The sequence below is a fragment of the Balearica regulorum genome, chromosome 3 (genome assembly GCF_011004875.1).
Source record: "Balearica regulorum gibbericeps isolate bBalReg1 chromosome 3, bBalReg1.pri, whole genome shotgun sequence".
Classification (NCBI taxonomy): Eukaryota; Metazoa; Chordata; class Aves; order Gruiformes; family Gruidae; genus Balearica; species Balearica regulorum.
In genome coordinates this window covers 117389798-117407590 of record NC_046186.1, presented here as the reverse complement: position 1 = coordinate 117407590, position 17793 = coordinate 117389798, and the positions used below count along the sequence as shown (strand labels likewise).

Below are 17793 nucleotides of genomic sequence, written 5' to 3'. Positions count from 1 at the left end.
GCCAAAAGGATCGCAGAGACAGGTTTCCAAGTCACCAGTTCTGTCATTTAATCCTGTCTTTGGAGTCTTTGGACTCCCAGTGGGTGAGCACATGGGGTCTGGCAGTGAGCTGGAAGGTCCTCACTTGGTTAACGATGATGCGCCCTCTGCTGATACAAGAAATTTGTTTATCAGATTTGATCAGGTTTTGGAGTTTGATGCTGAGGCCTCCCAGAGAGTTTAGCTGTTAAATAGGCATAAATAGATTAGACCATTGCCTTAGATAAAGCACTGCAGAATGTCACTTTCTACTTTCTCTGCAGAACTCATTTGGCTATATTTGGTAAAAGATAAGGCAAAACCGTTGATATGTACTAGAGTCACAATCCCTCTTCCCTGTACAGAAGGAAGGGTGGTGGTATATGGGAGATAATCAGGAGGCTGCTGCATTGCCAAGAGCAACGTATTCTTCCGTGCATGACATTCCAAATCACTTTTGCAGCTAAGCCTATTCAGATAAGGGTTGAGCCCAGGGTTACTCCATCCATCACCTCTGCCACTTTTGAAGATCCCAAAAGAGGGACTTTTTCTGCAGACAGAAATTCCTGCTCTCCTTTTGACTCTCTGGTTGTGTCAGCCTTTACTCAGAAGTATACAGAAGTCTGACAAGGTCTGTGATAGAGGATCAGAAGGTTAGAAGAGCCCTCAGAGGCTTTCTCTAGCCATTCCTCACTGATGATTTAGTAGTCCTCCCACAGATGAGATTCCACTCCTTCCTTGGTTATCTGTGTGCTTCACTATGCCGACTGCTGACTGTTTCTCCTTGCTGTCTGAATTGAAATTTTCCTTTCCAGACCTTTCTCAACTAGCTGCTCTTTAAATGATCCCTCCAGTCCCATTTTCAGGCAGAGCACCGGTGTGTACCAGCAATCTCAGGCTATACGCTTTGCAGTGTGTTCTACCCCAAACATAACTTTTTGCGATTATTTTATGTGTTATTAGGTTGTTCAGGTTTTGTTTCTAGAACCTACAGAGTCTCAGTACATTGTTCCTTTGCTCATGTAAATCATGCTATAGTGAGGATCTGATTGCTGTTAAAGGACCTAGTTGCTGACCCAGCCAATCATCCATTAGGCAGTTTGCAAATCAAAGATTCAATATATGCTTTCCAATTCTCTGTCAAGTGCACTTAACATCAGCCAACAGATTGTAAAATTATTACACAAACTCACACATAGCTAATAAAAGCTTCATGCTCTTTGGAAATGGAGCTAAAAGTAAAAATCTATCACTAAAAAGTGATCAAAAAGCTTTGTGTCACATTTACAGTAAAGAATCTGCCTACCAGTCCTAGGGCCTGGAATAAACTGAAGATGAATTCCAGATTTGAGATGATCTAACTGAATTTCTGAGTTACATTTCTGTGAAGACTCCATTTCCCATAAGCCTTAAAATGATGCTTGATGGACTCAGGAGCTTAGAGACTCCTTCTGTACCATGCTTTTTTGGGTCAGTAATTCCTTTTGCTTTAAGAATGTGAATTATTTCCTTCTCTTCCTTTTCATTCCAGTGGTTCCATCTTTGGGAAAAGGTACACTTTCCCCCCCCCCCCACTGGTTGGATAACCCAAAAATACAGGTCATAGACAATGACAACTCAAACTAAATATCTTTCCCTGTATGGCTGGAAGCCAAATTATCCCTTTGTTAGCTGCCTTGAGGTCATAATGCTACAGCACCTGGGGCGAGCATTAGAGGCCAAGAACTGGCTCACAGCTCTTCCTTCTGTCTCCACCTTGCTGCCCCTCAGACTAAGGAAACCCCTTCCCCAGCTGGAAGGGCTTACAGGGAACAAAGACAAAAGAATTTGCCAGCATTTTCTTCCCTGCAGGCAGCCTTTCCACAGGTTTTCCTGCTCGTCTGCTCCTGCTGGTTCAGTGTTTGTGCTGAGTCAGGATGACAGGGCCCTGCATGATAAATTGATGATATGAAATGTCCAGGGACAGATCCCCTTCAATAGAACATCTCTATGACCTTATACTAAAAAGTGGTTTAATGTGGACAGAAAAGGATAGTGACTCCACAATTTTGCAAAACCTCAGTTTCCCATTTACCTGCATGAAAAGCCCTTGAAGGTGTGAAATGCAATTCTAGACATGGTGGCACCAAGCCAATGGCTCCAGAATTTACCATTAGCTACTTAAGCAACTCAGTGTCAAAGCATAAAATTACCTCCATCCAATACTAGCTGGAAGCAACTGCTTTTACAACGCTTCTTTTCTCTATATTATTTCTACTTCATCTTCAAAGCTCAGCTATTCCTTCTGCCCTCATACCTTATGTGTCTGGAACAATCCTTTTCTTTGAACACCGAGGCTTGGTTTCATTTATCACACATCACCACAGGGGAATCAGCACTTCATCTTCCCCCCCAGGCAGAAATGTGCTGATCAGCTAAATCATTCACCTGAAGCAAAATGGTCCTTAACCATGCAGTGGCCATGGCAGGTGTGTGGGACAGCCTGGACTGTTGATGCATGTCGTCTTTGTGCAGCCATTCCTAAAGAGCAGCACTGGGCATGAGAGAGACGAAGACTTGGGTTTTTTGTAGCTCTCCATAGAGAGTAGGATAGAGCTTTGCCTGGCAGAAAGAGAAAGTAATCTGCATTGTGGAAACCCACTATAACTCACCCTGTTCTCTCCATTTCTGTCCGAAGTAGGTAAAGGTGCGTGATGCTCGATTAGCAACGTTTGTCATAGTAGCACAATCTTCAACAAAGCTGAGTGTCTTTTACCTACTATTGTTTACTGGTAAGTGATCTGTTCTTGTATGGGAGATCTTGCTGTATTTCCTCAGAAAATTCTGGAGGTTTTTCTGCTACTTTAGGGTCCACTCTGGCAAGCATTTTTTAAAAAAAAAAAGGGGGAAAAAAAGAAAAAAAGCAAGTAACAACATTTATCTGAGCAAGGGATCTAGCGGAGAGACTGACGGGCATCAGAGCCATATCTTTGCAAATAAATATGTCAGCTGCAAGGAAGGCAGTTTCTCAGCTTGTTACATCAGCTTCCCTGCTCTCTCTAGTAGCCCTTGTATAGCTGTTCTTCAAACATGTTTGCTGCATTGTAAATGCCATAAACCCACTCAATCTGTAAGAGAGCATGCAAGCTCTCCATAAATATGCATGTCTCCAGCAAATCAGGCTGCATTTCCAGGGGAAATGAAATCAAATGCTGTATGTTCAAAATTATTGTCTACACAGGAAAAATAATATACATAAGTGGTTTTCAAAAGTGATAAAGACTCCATCCAGGTTATAGTTTAGTAAAACCCTTTCTCACTTCTGCACAGAGGCAGAGGTCTCAAAAGAATTACAGTATTAAATTGAGAGCTGGCAAGTGCAAGTCTCAGCACAATTCACTCCATATGGAACCACACACATGGCTATTTTTAGCGAATGAGAGCTTGTGGCTTTGCATCCACATCTCAAAAAGAAACCCAATCCCAGAACATTTCCAAATTTAGCACAGTGTTAAGAAAGTAATCAAAGAGGGGCAAGCATGAAAAGACTATTACAGGTACTGTCCACACCACCTTGGAATCTAAAAGCTGTGAGTTGGCCATGATATATGTACCATCTTGTTCTGACCTCAAGGCACATTTTACATATTTAATTATTGTGGAGCTATGCAGCTGGATTAGCACATTAACTCTAAGTGGGAAGGACTGCATAAAAGGTAATAGTGAAAAGCTTATGCAGTTGACATATTATCATGCATAGAGAGATCATATTGAGTGGATGCAGTTAAGAGACCAAACGGATTTCTCCAGAATGTTTTCTAGACAAACTGGACCAACACAAAGTACAGGCCATGGCTTATCTGTGTATTAGCTCTGACTTTTCATTGGATGCATGCAACCTCACCTGTAACGTACTCACCTCTCCCCTACAGCAGCTTCCCATCAGAGATACACGCAGGTGATGTAGCTGCAGCAAGGAAGGCCTAGGCACAAGAGAGAGGTCTTGGAGGATAAAGCTGCAGTGCAAGAAGACTTTCCTAGTTGTGGGAAGAAAATGAAAATAGCTGAGCATGCTGGCTGCAGCTCACTTCAGGGAGCTCACCACTCCCTTCAAAAGCATTAAGGGGTTTGCCAGGGCACAGGGGAGTGCTTCAGTGTTCCTGCCGCAAGGGAAGAGAATCAGTTTAATGTACCTTGCTGACTCCAAACAGGTTGGGAGGCCTCAGGTGCCAGGAGATCAAAAGGTAGATTTGAAGGCTTGGGGGTGGGAGGAAAAAAAAAAGACAAAAAAAAGACAAAAAAAGCAAGCAGGTTTGCACTTTACAAAGACATTAAAGATTCCAACCCCCAGTAGAGAATGGAGGAATGGACACATTTATTTCTTTGTTCCTGGAAGTAAATTATTGCTGTGGCTTAGGAGAAATGGGACCTTGTCCTAAGCCTACGATGATCTATTTAGCTGTCAATTTCGTAAATGTCAGCACATTTGCTCTGTGCTCCTGGCAAAACCACACTGCCTCCTTCTTCCTGCAGGTATTTTGCTCCCTACAGAATATCAAGCAATTAACATCAAGTAATCATGCAGCAGCCTGGGGGCTAGGACCCACAGAAAATCCCCATGGGGACTAGAAGGGCAGCCAGGGTCTATCCCACCACCCTCAGTGAGCGGGCAGCCCACAGCATCAGGTGCCTCCACGGGGATGGGCTGAGGTTAAGCCAGGCAGTCAACCTACAGGTCAAGATCAACAGCATCCATAGCTGGCTATGTCTGTGGCAGAGCTGGAGACCAGCGCTCCTAAGCATAGCTCAGGAAGGGACTGAAGGCCCAGGGCTGAGCTGAAATAGGGCCCATGGGCAGAGGTGTGGGTGGGGGCCCCGGGTGAGGCTGGTCAGGGACATTAAGATGGGCAGCAACAAAACCCACCTCCTGAAAGACTTAGCAAAAGCAACCCCTCCCCTTGATCTATACTGATAAAGACCATCTGGTAGGATTAGATTAGTAAATGCACTAACAGGCAGCGTCTACATTTTAAATTCCTTCTTCATAAATGTTCTACTCTCACATTTCACTTTTACATGGTAAAACCGTTACTCAGCCTATGCATACATAATCAATAATATGATGCTTTTTTAGTTCTCCCTCATGTTTGCCACTTTTTTGCCACAATGGTCTGGAATAAAGTCATAGCCTGAGCCATGTCCAGAGAAAGATGATCATTCAGGCAGAAATAATAAGGGAAAAAAGCCTCGTTACAGATCTGACCTCTCGTGTACTTGGGAAACAAATTGCAATCAATGTCGTTAGCTACACACAATTTACCACAACATGATATGTCTGGCCCACGAGGTGAGTAAAACTGATCCCCGACAATGGCCATTATTCTTCACACACCACTTTAAGTGACACTATCAGATTCCCCATGTGTAAGGCCTCTGTGATTTTGTACTGAGTTACATTTAAACTTAGAGAAGTGGGAACTGCTGCAAGCCAAACTTTCAACAAGCTACAAAGTGTAGTAGTTTCAGCACAATATAATGAAAAATGAGAATTCTCTTGCAATGAGCAAAAAAGAGAGGGAGAAATGCACATGTAGTCATCTTTTGTGGAGCCATACTGTTATGAGATATGTGTCTATATATAGCAGCTGCTTTCTCATCTGAAAACCTGTACATAGCACTTGATTGATAACTTCCAAGACAATTTCAAGACTGTTCATTGTTGAGCTAGACGAGGGTCAGAGGGATTCATTTTACCTACTTCTGGTGTCTGCTTTTGAGAACCTTTAAAGTCAGCAAAGATCTTTGCAACTAATCGAGTTCAGTGTATGATTCATAATGAAAAGTTGGCCCCCACTATGGGATGAATAGCTCTTGCAACTTGATTAGGTGCCCTTTGACAATACAGGAGTCTTGGGTGACTCGACAAGCTCAAAAGTTTCTTCTCATGCATTAATGTTTATAATGTCACCACCTCATCATACACAGGGAACTGTTATTTGGTTTTTTTAATGGCATTTGTGTCATTCTTCACTGTTCAACAGGAGAAGCAATGACTGCACTGTGCAACAACTTCCCTATGGGGAATATTTAATGTTCACAATATAATTAATTCACTAATTAACATGCATGCACAAAGAAATGCAGCTGGGTAATGCTGTATCTTCCATTTGACTTAGCAATACCACATTTTACCACCACGTGCACCTCCCATCTTTGGAAAAACAAAGAACAGGTTAGCTCCAGTGCAACTTGTAGGTGAAATAGCTGTGAAACTCTCCTAATAAAATCATGGACTCTGCCATAATGTCCAATCAAACAAAAAATATATTTGTGGCCCAAGTTCTGTGTCAGCCATAAAAATATTGCAGTTTTAACAGCAAACAAGAACAAATGCAAGATAATGGAAGGGATGTACAAACCTTCTACTCCTGGGTTAAAAGCAATCTCTAACTGTTAGATGGGAGTGAGACTTGCGGAGAGTTGAATTATGATACAACTTCCAGTTTCAAACATCTTTCTCCTTGAAGAAATGGTACCAGCCATAAAGAGTAGCATTAGACCTAAAGAAATGAGATTTTGATCTGATAGTGCAATTACAGTGGTATGTTTGGGTTTTTTTCTATTAAAACAAGATTGTGATAAGGTGATAAAAAAAAAATCCCAGCAGAAAATCTGAACCAAATATTGACAGTTTGACTTCAGGGCGCAAGAAACTGACCTTCAGTCTAGGCACGGTGACTGGCACAAACCTTTCGCTGGGCAGGGAGGAGAGACACAAAACCATGCCCTTGCTCTCTGGCCCTTCCCTCCCTCTCAGTCAGCTCTGACTCCTGCGTGCCGCTACGCAGATGCTTCAGCCCACCCCAGAGGGCTCGATCAGCCCGGGAGGACGAATCCCCGCGGTGAGGGGATCAGCGGGGTGATTGGGAGGGGGGTCCCCTCCGACGAGACCCCACGGCGCGCTGCCCGTGGGCGGAGCAGCCCCGCGGGGCGCTCCCTGCCCTCGCTGCTGTCCGCGCCCGTGGTGCTGAACGGCGGCGGCGCCCGCCTGGCACGGCCCGGCTCTCCCGTGCTCTCCTCCGGGACGAACGGCGGGATTAAGGCTGCAGCAATCGGGGCCGGATTAATTCCCTGGAAACCGGCTGCAGTCTGAGCAGCTGCAAATGTCCCCCAACCCGAGAGATGGAGGGGGAGTAGGTGGGGGCAACCGTCGCCCAGATGCTGCGCCGCGATTAGAGGGAGGGAAAAAACAAATATATCATCCGCTGCTTTTGGGAAGGGCTGGGCTGGCTGGGATCCGGCAGCCCCTCCTCTTCCTCCTCCCTCCTCCTCTTCCTCTCCCTCGCAGCCTCGCTCTCCTCTCCGGGCCAGCCGCCTTCCGCGGAGGGGGCGAGACGAGCAGAGAGCCCGCAGCCCCCCCGGCGACAAGCGATGGGCGACATCCCCGGCCTCGTGAAAATCAGCGTCTCCCTCAAAATCCAGCCCAACGACGGCGCGGTGTACTTTAAGGTGGACGGGCAGCGCTTCGGCCAGAACCGCACCATCAAGCTGCTGACCGGGGCCAAGTATAAGATCGAGGTGGCTCTGCGGCCCGGCACCGTCCAGGCCACGTAAGTGCAGCCTCCCTGCTCGGGGCGGCTCCCCCAGCCCCCCCTTTCTCGCTACTTTATTTTTAGAGGTTTAATATTTTTTCCTGGCAGGCTGACAGCACGGGGTTTCCGTGATTTCTCTCCCCCCGCCCTTTTGCTTGGGTGGCCCCGTTTCGAGGTCCCTGGCCAGCTGTTCCCAGTGCTTTGCCCGGCTGGCTCGGGGGAGAGGCCGCGTTTTGGAGTTGCTTCCTTCCCTCTCCCTCCCCACCTTCTTCCCGAGCTCTTTCAAACCCAGCTCCTTTTCTCCCTCCTTCCCCATGGTTTGGCATGGAGACAGAAGGAAGAGACCCCTCCGGCCCTGCGTGTCAGGGATATACCATGCCCAAGCCTCGCTGCAGCACGGCAAAGCAAAGACAGGGACTAGGGAGGATGCAGATGGGGAACCAGCTCTGGGTGGAGGGGCAGCCCTGGAAAAGAGATTTGACTAACCTCTCCCCAGTTACTCGAGGTCAGATCCCCCCTGCCTTTCCTTTCTACACCTTCCCTGGGTGACTGCAGAGCCCTGACATTTTTCAGGAGCCCCAGTGAGTCAGCAGCACCTGCAGGTCTGCTAAAATCCCTGAAGCATCCCCCAAGCACAGAGGTTGCCAGCCCATATGCTGGCTCCAAGCTGCTAGGAAGGGGACCTGCAGGACTGCTGAAAGGCTGGATCCTGTCTTTTTGCAGGACAATGGGCATCGGGGGCGTCAATGTCCCACTGGAAGAGAAATCAAGGGATGCACAGGTGGCCTCTTACACAGGGATCTACGACACAGAAGGGGTGCCCCATACCAAGAGTGGGGAAAGACAGCCCATCCAGGTCAACATGCAGGTATGTGTTCTCCAAGCCTGGCATGGGAAGCCAAGGGAGGGCAGCAGGGGGTTGACTTCCAGAGAGGGAGTTGTGGAGGTGAAATATGCCAGGGCAAAATCTGATCACAGCTGCTGCCACCCTCTCTGCTTTGTGTGAGACCACCGGTCAGAGCATAGCTGGAAAACACAAGCCCCGCTTCCCAAGTCCTCTCCCCTTCCCCATGTCACCTGCAGGATGCCACAGGCCCTGCCAGAGGCTGAAAGCATGCACAAGAAAAAACACCCACCCACCCACCGCCCCGCCCCCCCCAACCTCAAGGGCTGTCTTCTCCCTTTCTTTCCCCCATATGCTTTCATCATCATATTATCTCTGCGCCCACAAACCTAAGTTTTTATTCATGTGGCTCCTCACCCCAACCTTAAAGTGCCAAGGGCCAGAATCGGTATACGCCATGGCCCCAAAGTGAGATGACAAAAGCTCAAGCTGACAGAAGACAGGAAGAGCAGCAGGCAGATTTCCACTGCACTGTTTGGGTAGTGCACTCAGGGTGCAGAGGGAAATTTGTTTTGTTCTGACTTTGGTTTGGTTATTTGGAGTTTTTCCACCCCTCTTGATTACAGTTGTAAGGGATTCCTGCTGTTTATTCTATGCTTCCTCTACCAAAAAAGGGGAAATGGGGCTGTAAGCCATCTTCATCTCAAGCTTTCTTAAGGATCTGTCCCAATTTATACAAGTTTAGGACCTTGCCAAGCCCACCAGATTTCAGCTTTTTCTCACATTTGCTCACTGCACTCAAGATTTCATCTTGATTTTATCTTCACCGTATTTTCTTCTGGAATCATTATTTAGCATGGCAATCCCCTTCTGAGTAAGAACTGTAACATCTCCATTTGGAGTTTCTAATATTTACAGCATGCATAACAATTTTGGAGACCCATATCATATTAATAATTACTAAATCATAATCTTAGGTCTATCCTGAAATATTTGTCCACGTTAATCACTTTTCTATACAGTTGCCTGCTTTTAATACCCAGGAAAACCGAACACTCAGACTTCTCAATCAGCAGAACAGCGCTGCTGAATGCCACCGTTGAGCATTGCATTATATTTCAAAATGTCCTCATACCAGGAGGTGAAAGGGCAGTGGTCCCCAAAAAACAGCTGCTTTGACTAAGGCATTCCTGTTTTGATAGCCACGTGGATTGTACCCTCAAGTGTAGCACTGATGTGAACTCTGTAAATCTGGAAGTTTAACTTTTCCTATAGAGAAAACCAAGTCAAATTACAAATTAAGTACTTCCAAGAAATGCAAAGATGGTCTGATTTTTCAGATAGAAGCTCCAAGCTGGTTTGCTGCAGCATTAGAATGAGTAGCCACAATATGTGTCCAAACAGTTCCTTTTACAAATCAAATCCTGAGATACTAACTATGAAACTAATAGGATTTGCAAGTGTTAAGCGGGTCCTCAACCCCTTTTAGGATTTGATCTTGATAGATAGGTTCTTCAGTACAGACTTAGATGTCCACAACTGAATCTTTTAAGTATCAAATATAGGGAACTCAACAGGGATTTACATGTTTAACTCATCATTTAGCTGCTTAGCTAGATACAGCCATAACGATTTAGAGAACCAGCCTCAGACACCCCAGCCTGAAAACTGCTTCTAATATCTACTTCCTGAATCTTCAAAATGGGCTTATTGCATGCAGCTTTAAATTCTCCTATTTCCTTCAACTATGAGGAACTTCTGCCTTCACTTCCTTTTCTAGAACAGGCTGGATCCTGATGCATCCTAGGGAGATAAGGACACTAAGGCATAAAATCTGAACTCGCATTAGAAATAAACCATGAGGTCAGTCCTGCAGTTAAAAACTGGTCTGATACTGCCAATTTAATACCTAAAAGCCACAAAGTCAATCAGAATTTATTTCCCATCTGCTTTAAAACTTTAAACAATTAATTCTTTGTGTTCCTAATTTAACTGATTGGTAGATGTCTTACCTGTTACAGCCATAGTTTATACATGTAAAACAACAATCCTGTTTCTGAATTCCAGAATCTGAGGATGCATTTGTTATCTGAATGCTCAAGTATGCACGCTACCCAGAAACTGCTGAACTGACTAGCAAATAGTGTAAACTAAGTTAGAATCCTCTCTTTGGATCTACTTTTATTCTTGGTCAGACTAGATTAAGATTGAATAAAGAAGCCAGACCTCCATTCCCACAATAAATAGCCACCAAATCATCCTAGCATGCAAATTCAGAGGGAGTGATTAAATAACTATTCACGCCTATAGCAGTGGATGACAGAATAGCAGACAGGGAAATAGGCTTCTAAGCCTGACCTACAGAGAAGTAGGGCCATCCCTCCTCCCTGGGGAAGCCCATATACAGGCCCAGTGGAGGAGCCAGGATTCAGCTGCAGGAGCCACAGGACTTCAGGGGAGCTCTGAGGATGCAGAAGGCTTGTTATGCCACAGACCTGCTGCATCTGCCAAGTACTGGGCTGGAGGGGAGGCACATGGTAGTAGAAAAGCTCTGCAATTAATTCTTTCCTTCTCCTGGAAATCCACAGCAGTCAAACTACTCAGGGCAGCTCAGCAAACTGGGTCATCGGAGGAAGACAGAATTTGTTTTCTTCCTTTATCTTGTTGAAATTCAGATCCTCCATATATTAATGAAATGAAATGCTGCTCTTGTATCATATCACCTTCTAGAAATGCTATTAGAAATGCCTTTTCTTCCTCAGTTCCCAGACTGAGGGTGGCTGATGCTCCTCTCTGACAATTTCTCTGTGTGGATTGTGCACAGTAATATCCAATGTAATATCCAACCTTTACCATCATGCATTATGAATGCATCAGGATTATTATCAGAGATGATTAATTAAAAAAATCCATAATTAAGGTTTTAGTTGCTGGGAGAGATAAAATAGCCTGTACATCTGATTCTCTTTGACAAAGGAAGTGGCAGAAATATTTCAGCTACTCCTTTAAGGTAACACTCACAACTGGAGCCAAAAAAACCCCTTCCCCTAACCATACACAGAAATTGCTGCTGCTGTTAAGGCTAAATTTAAGTTACCACAGTGGTCTTAGGGAAGGTATAAAGCAGTGTCCATTACGCAGCAGCATCTTACAAACTGCATCTTGAATTAAAAAAAAAAAAAAATAATACATGTCCTTCTGAGAAAATTCAATACAGAAGGCTCTGCTTGCAACTCAGGAAGAGTTACTGTGTAAAAGGGCTTTCATACTGACTTTGCAAGTGTGATTATAATAGGCAGATGATAAAAGGTCAGCTCCCAAGCACATGATGGGAATGGAAAACAGTCAAGTGAAGAAACTGTCATTAGAGTGAGTGATGGAAATATTTAAAAGGAAAAAATGTTGAAGAAAAGAGTGTTGTTCAGTAGCGCTGAATCCACTATCGAGTATATTCTAAAAACATATCGCAATCAACAAACCATACTACTGGGACCACCAACAACGCATATAGGCTTCACACCCACACTTCGGGCTCTCCGCAAAGTCTCAAGGCGCAGGAACTCAAATTTTACATCACCATCAGAACCGAAGTCATGATCTATCCTTGTAAGCCTCATTCATATGTTTTTTTTCTGATATTGCAAGTGTATCTAGCAATGGCTTCCAAAAAAGTGAGAGATTTTATTTTACAGAACTTAGTATAGCCGTTGTCTCATTCACTTCAAAGTTGCAAGCACAGACAACTTGCAGTCACTGTCTGACTATCTCTTCACTGTATTAGACACTTATCTGCTAACAGGGGCTGATGATCTCCTTCCTAGCCTCTGCTACTCATATCCAAGTTTGAAGAGCTGCAGTATCACAGTACAACTAGCAATTACAGAAATGTACAAAGAAGAACTTCTTTTACTTAAGTTTCATGTTAGCTGTGGAACAGAATCCCAGGGAAGGAGTAAGTGGTCTAATAGCAGCATGTCTCCATCAAGACACTGCAAACACAAGGCTACAAAATACAGGGATGTTAATGATTTCAGATTGAGCAAAAGGAGGAATCTTTCTGGTCGTAACTGCAACCTCTATATATAGAATAAAGGTGAAGCAATGGCCTGTATCACTACAGATCACTGCTACATGATGTGTACAAGCCACTGTGAGATCAACAAGCCAACTACTGCTGAGTCATCTTGATTCTTGCTGTTAGTAACATTTGTCCATATGGAAACTTGAACAGTTTTACTCCCTTGCCTTTCCTAGATATGAATGCAAGAGTACATGGAGAATCTGATCCTTCATGTTTTATGTATGCCTGTGGTGGGTTGACCCTGGCTGGGGGCCAGGTGCCCACCAGAGTTGCTCTATCACTCCCCTCTTTCATTAAACAGGGGAGAAAAAGTACAATGAAAAAAAAACTTACGGGTCGAGATAAGGACAGGGAGAGATCATTCTCTAATTATCATCACGAGCAAAACAGACCGAACTTAGAGAGGGAATTCATCTTATTTATTACTAAGCAAAACAGAGTAGAGGAATGAGAAATAAAACCAAATCTTAAAAACACCTCCCCCCACCCCTCCCATCTTCCCGGGCTCAACTTCACTCCCGGCTTCAACCTCCGCCCCCCCCCAGCGGCACAGGGGGACGGGGAGTGGGGGTTACGGTCAGTTCATCACACGGTGTTTCTGCCGCTTCTTCATCCTCAGGGGGAGGACTCCTCTCATCATTCCCCTGCTCCAGCATGGAGTCCCTCTCACGGGAGACAGTCCTTCACGGCCTTCTCCAACGTGAGTCTCCTCCACGGGGTGCAGACCTTCAGGAGCAAACTGCTCCAGCGTGGGTCCCCCACGGGGTCACAAGTCCTGTCAGCAAACCTGCTCTGGCGTGGGCTCCTCTCTCCACGGATCCACAGGTCCTGCCAGGAGCTTGCTCCAGCGCGGGCTTCCCACGGGGCCACAGCCTCCTTCAGGTGTCTCCACCTGCTCCGGCGTGGAGTCCTCCACGGGCTGCAGGTGGAATCTCTACACCCCCTCATCCTCCCTCCATGGGCTGCAGGGGAACAGCCTGCTTCACCATGGTCTTCACCACGGGCTGCAGGGGGATCTTGCTCCGGCGCCTGGAGCACCTCCTCCCCCTCCTTCTTCACTGACCTTGGTGTCTGCAGATGTTCTTACATCTTCTCACTCCTCTCTCTGGCTGCAAAAGCACTCTCTAACTGTTTTTCTCTTTCTTAAATATGTTATCACAGAGGCGCTGATTGGCTTGGCCTTGGCCAGCGGCGGGTCCGTCTTGGAGCCGGCTGGCATTGGCTCTGTCAGACACAGGGGAAGCTTCCAGCAGCTTCTCACAGAAGCCACCCCTGTAGCCCCCCCGCTGCCAAAACCTTGCCACACAAAACCAACACAATGCCTATGTATACAAGACTGTATGACTGCTAGAGCAGGCTTTACAGATCTTTGATGTATTGACTTGAGGAACATAACCCTTACTATTAACTGGTTTATGTTCCACAGTTTCCTAAGAGTCTTGTTTCTCATTAACAGAGAGAAACCAACAAAATAATACTAACACTGATATTCCCTCTTCCTCGCAGTTTAACGACATTGGCGTTTTTGAAACAGTCTGGCAAGTCAAATTCTACAACTATCACAAACGGGATCATTGCCAATGGGGAAACAGTTTTGGCAGTATTGAGTACGAATGCAAACCAAATGAAACGCGCAGTCTCATGTGGATCAATAAAGAGACCTTCCACTGAAGAGATGTGAAACCAATACTGCTGGACAATCTCCCTAAAGAAAAATCTACTTTTTTAAACCAGCAAGAAGCCTTAACAAAGGCGTACTGTAACATTGCTTTGTTCTATGAGGTTCCAACAACTATGTTGTACATACAGGTGGTGCCACTAAAATCTTTGCCTATTACTGTATTTTAAGTTTACCATGGCATCTGCAACATTCTGTATCTGTCCTATTACCCTGAGAATACTGTAAAGTTCATGGTAAAGAATGTTTGATAGCTGGGTAGAAAATCATACCATCATAATACTGACATAAGTATTTGGATTATGCCCACTAAACAGTTCCACTAGATGTAACAACTTTTGTGAAGTGTTTTGCTTTATTGCTTAGAATTTGGATGCAACATGACATTGGTGATTTCTGTATTTATATTTGTGTTTGCTCCTAAATTGGTGTGCTCCTTCAAGCATTGTCATACATGTCATCCCAGTGGACAGCAAAAAGTGCAAATTATGGATAGTTGTAGGTTTAGCTAAACGGCAGCTATTGTACTGTTGATATTGTGCTTTCATACCAGGGGATTTGGAAACTCCTCCCTTTTGTTAAGTGCTGTAAGATATTCTGAGAAAAGTTTGCTAATTTACCAAATTTCTCAAAATAGGATTCTTTGTTGTTAAGTTTCCCAGTCTCTGAAATAGCTTTAGGAAACAGTACAAAACGTGCTAACCTGAATGAAGGAAAAGCAATAAATCAGTGGTGGTATCAAAAGACATCTAACAACATGGCCAATATCTATCTTAAGATCATGTAGTATTCTTGAAAGATATAGCAGCCATACTTAATTTAGTTCTTAGAGTAAGAGTTCCAATAGTAATCTCCATTTTTGTTTGAATGATACATTGCTCAAATCAGTAAAATCCTACAAATCAACTTTTTCAAGCCTGAGCACTGTATTGTACCAAAATCAATAGGATTTCTGACCAACACTCAGCAGTGTGAAAAGAGTACAGATCCCAGTGCATGTTTATACATGCATTGCACTTTCACATAAAGATAAGCATGTAAGTATTTGCATGGTTATGACTAAAGGTGCTACATAAACACTAAATCAGTGTTTAACACATGCAGACAATGAAAAACAAACACATCTTTTCTTTCAATAAATAAAGCAGGGAAACAAATACATTGTCCCATTCCCAACTTGCGCTGAAACAAGCTGTCAGTTCTTGCATATCTGTTATTTCTTTTGTGAATAATTTGTAAATTGTGTATGTAAATGGTAACCATGAGTTTTGATCTTTGTAATAAAGGACTTAAACAATTTCTTCTCTAGTATGACCATCTAAATGAGTTCAAAATACTGTATCAAAAAAGGCAATGGTTTTAGAAAGTCAGATAGCAGAGGGTACATAGCCAGTGCTTTCTGAGAATCCAGTCCATGGTACCTCATGTTCTTCACCCGAAGCTACTGTTTCTAGGAAATACAGATCCAATATGGTAGAACACAGACAGTTAATGTGATAACACTCAATAGAGTTTATTGATAAAATTCAACTGCATTTTGTTGCACTAAATTAGTGTGGAAACTAGAGATTTAGGACAGAAGTGAAATACCAAAGAAATACTTTCTTCCATTGAGTTATTAATCAAAAAGCCTGACCTGTCTGTAGAAATCTGCAAACAAACAGCCTGACAGTAACACTGATTTAATACACCCCTGGAACAGCGAGCTAGCCAGCTGCATCTCTACTCTGAGGCAATATTACACAGGCAAATTTCAATGTGATGAAAATCTAGAAATAATCTGTGTTAACATCTTTCCTAAATTTTTCCCTAAACTACAAAAATAATTCTTCAAAATGAAAAAACTGAACTGAGCAAATTCAAATATAATCTGTACTTTAGACAGAAGTGTTATTGCGAGCACATTAGCAGAACAGGCTTCAATGATACCAAACTTCCAGCTGTCTATCAATTCTATCTCTGCACTGCTAGAAAGTGATTTTATTTTGCAACAATTGGCATACTTTGGTTTGTTTTGTTTGTACATATGGACTGAAAGCACATCAGCAAGAAATATGTATGATGTATAAATTAAGAGAAACTTCTGTCCTAGTAAAATTAAAATGTGTAAGACAGGCCTTCACTTTGAGTCCAGCTTTATGAAATCCTTGGCCCACGATGTCCTAGCCCTCCAGCATTTAAGAAATGTTGCAATGAATAAATCCAGCCTATCCTGGCACAGGAGGGCTATTAGTCTCAGCAAGCTGGAAGCACACCTTTCCCAAGGTAAATATTCATGTTCATATTAATGCCAAATAGGGCAGCAATTTTCTTATGTCCTAGCAAGCCCTGTAGCAATTCAGCTGAAATTCAGTTCAGAGAGTGGTCAAGAAAGAGCCTGCAGATGAAGTGAGTTGCTTTTAAAAGGAGGAAGAGAACAGCCAGCCAAACTGTCTTGCAGGCTCCATATTCTAATACTGAACATTGCTGCCCAGGACCATAGCACCCCTTTCACAGACAGCGCCAGTGATAAAAAGGACGAGGACTGGTTAACAGCTTCTCTTGGGGAAGGCATAGGTGGAATTTATCAGTTGTTATATCCTTCTCCCCAGATGAGGTTTAAGCAGAGAGAAGTGTGGCTTGATGGCCTTGCATTATTCCTGCCTAAATAGAAAATTATTCGTGTGATGTTTGTTAAGTATCCATGCTACCATGGATGACAGCACTGATACTTATGGAAAGCAAAATAGTCCCATCGACTTTCCCTTGCTCAACAAGTGCTTTGCTAATCAGCAAACATTTGCTCCTAATAGAGGAGACCCAAGACTTTAGCAGTTCTCTGAAAGTAATGTTTTGAATTTCTTTCATCCAGGACAACTCTGGTAAATATTCATAAAGCTTCAGTCACTAAATAACTGTTGCTGTGACAGTTTGATGCATTATTCAATCAGCAGCATTTAATCTCCAGACAAGTTTGTTCTTTACACACGTTTTTCTAATTAGTATTTCCATTTTTGGGCAGAACTCCAAAATTCAGAACAGGACACAATATGCTAAGCTTAAATATGTATTTATTTTTATCCATTACAATGTCAGAAAATGCTGACAATGTGTCAATCCAGCTGAAAACAAAGCACTCATATCTGAAGGTTTTATACATGAGAGTCCTCAAGATTTTTCTCATGAAATGTCCCGCTTTCTTTTTCATAAGAAAGATTAAAACAAATATACTGAATCTTTCAGTCAGTTTTTCATCTGTATTTAGGTAGTAGTTAGCACTTTCCGACTGTTAAGTAAAAGGACCCAAGAGTAAGTTATTAGTCATGATTATTACAGTTGCAATTCTGCATGGGGCTTGCATTAGATCATTAGCATTTGCACAAGGCTTTGTGTTTAGTGCAGCTACTACAGGCTTTGGTATCTCCTAGCATCTGACTGTATCTGAAAAAGAAATAATACTTCTAAAGTCTCCGTGCCCTACTAAAACAAGTTAGGGAGGTTTCACTGGCTTCAGCTGAGGCTCTGTCCATTGGTTTGCAGATGCAGAGTGACCCTTAGCGATTCCAGACTAGCAGAGTATCAGAAAGTCTCATTTATTACATTCTTCCTATAAAAGATGTGA

The 17793-nt window shown here is 43.7% G+C and overlaps 2 protein-coding genes across 11 annotated transcripts in view; one reads left to right on the top strand and one right to left on the bottom strand.

Annotated features, from left to right (window-relative positions):
- The window catches only part of PLEK (pleckstrin), a 64248-nt gene that overhangs the window by 19148 nt on the left and 27307 nt on the right, over positions 1-17793 (bottom strand). For 2 of the 10 annotated variants that reach the window (XM_075749740.1, XM_075749738.1), the window contains exons 3-6: positions 6413-6557; positions 3917-4034; positions 2670-2873; positions 36-146 (exon numbers count right to left, since the gene is read on the bottom strand). In XM_075749740.1, the coding sequence (XP_075605855.1) occupies positions 36-47 (12 nt within the window). In that variant the 5' untranslated portion in view covers positions 48-146; positions 2670-2873; positions 3917-4034; positions 6413-6557. Of the gene's footprint in view, positions 1-35; positions 150-2669; positions 2874-3916; positions 4035-6412; positions 6558-6715; positions 7281-17793 lie in introns of those variants that run through there. The other 8 variants (XM_075749744.1, XM_075749741.1, XM_075749742.1 and 5 more) reach the window with 8 other exon arrangements.
- CNRIP1 (cannabinoid receptor interacting protein 1) lies at positions 7305-15500 on the top strand. The gene is made up of 3 exons (XM_075749753.1): positions 7305-7607; positions 8313-8457; positions 14021-15500. The coding sequence occupies exons 1-3, from the start codon at positions 7429-7431 to the stop codon at positions 14183-14185; spliced, it is 489 nt and encodes a 162-aa protein (XP_075605868.1). The 5' UTR covers positions 7305-7428; the 3' UTR covers positions 14186-15500.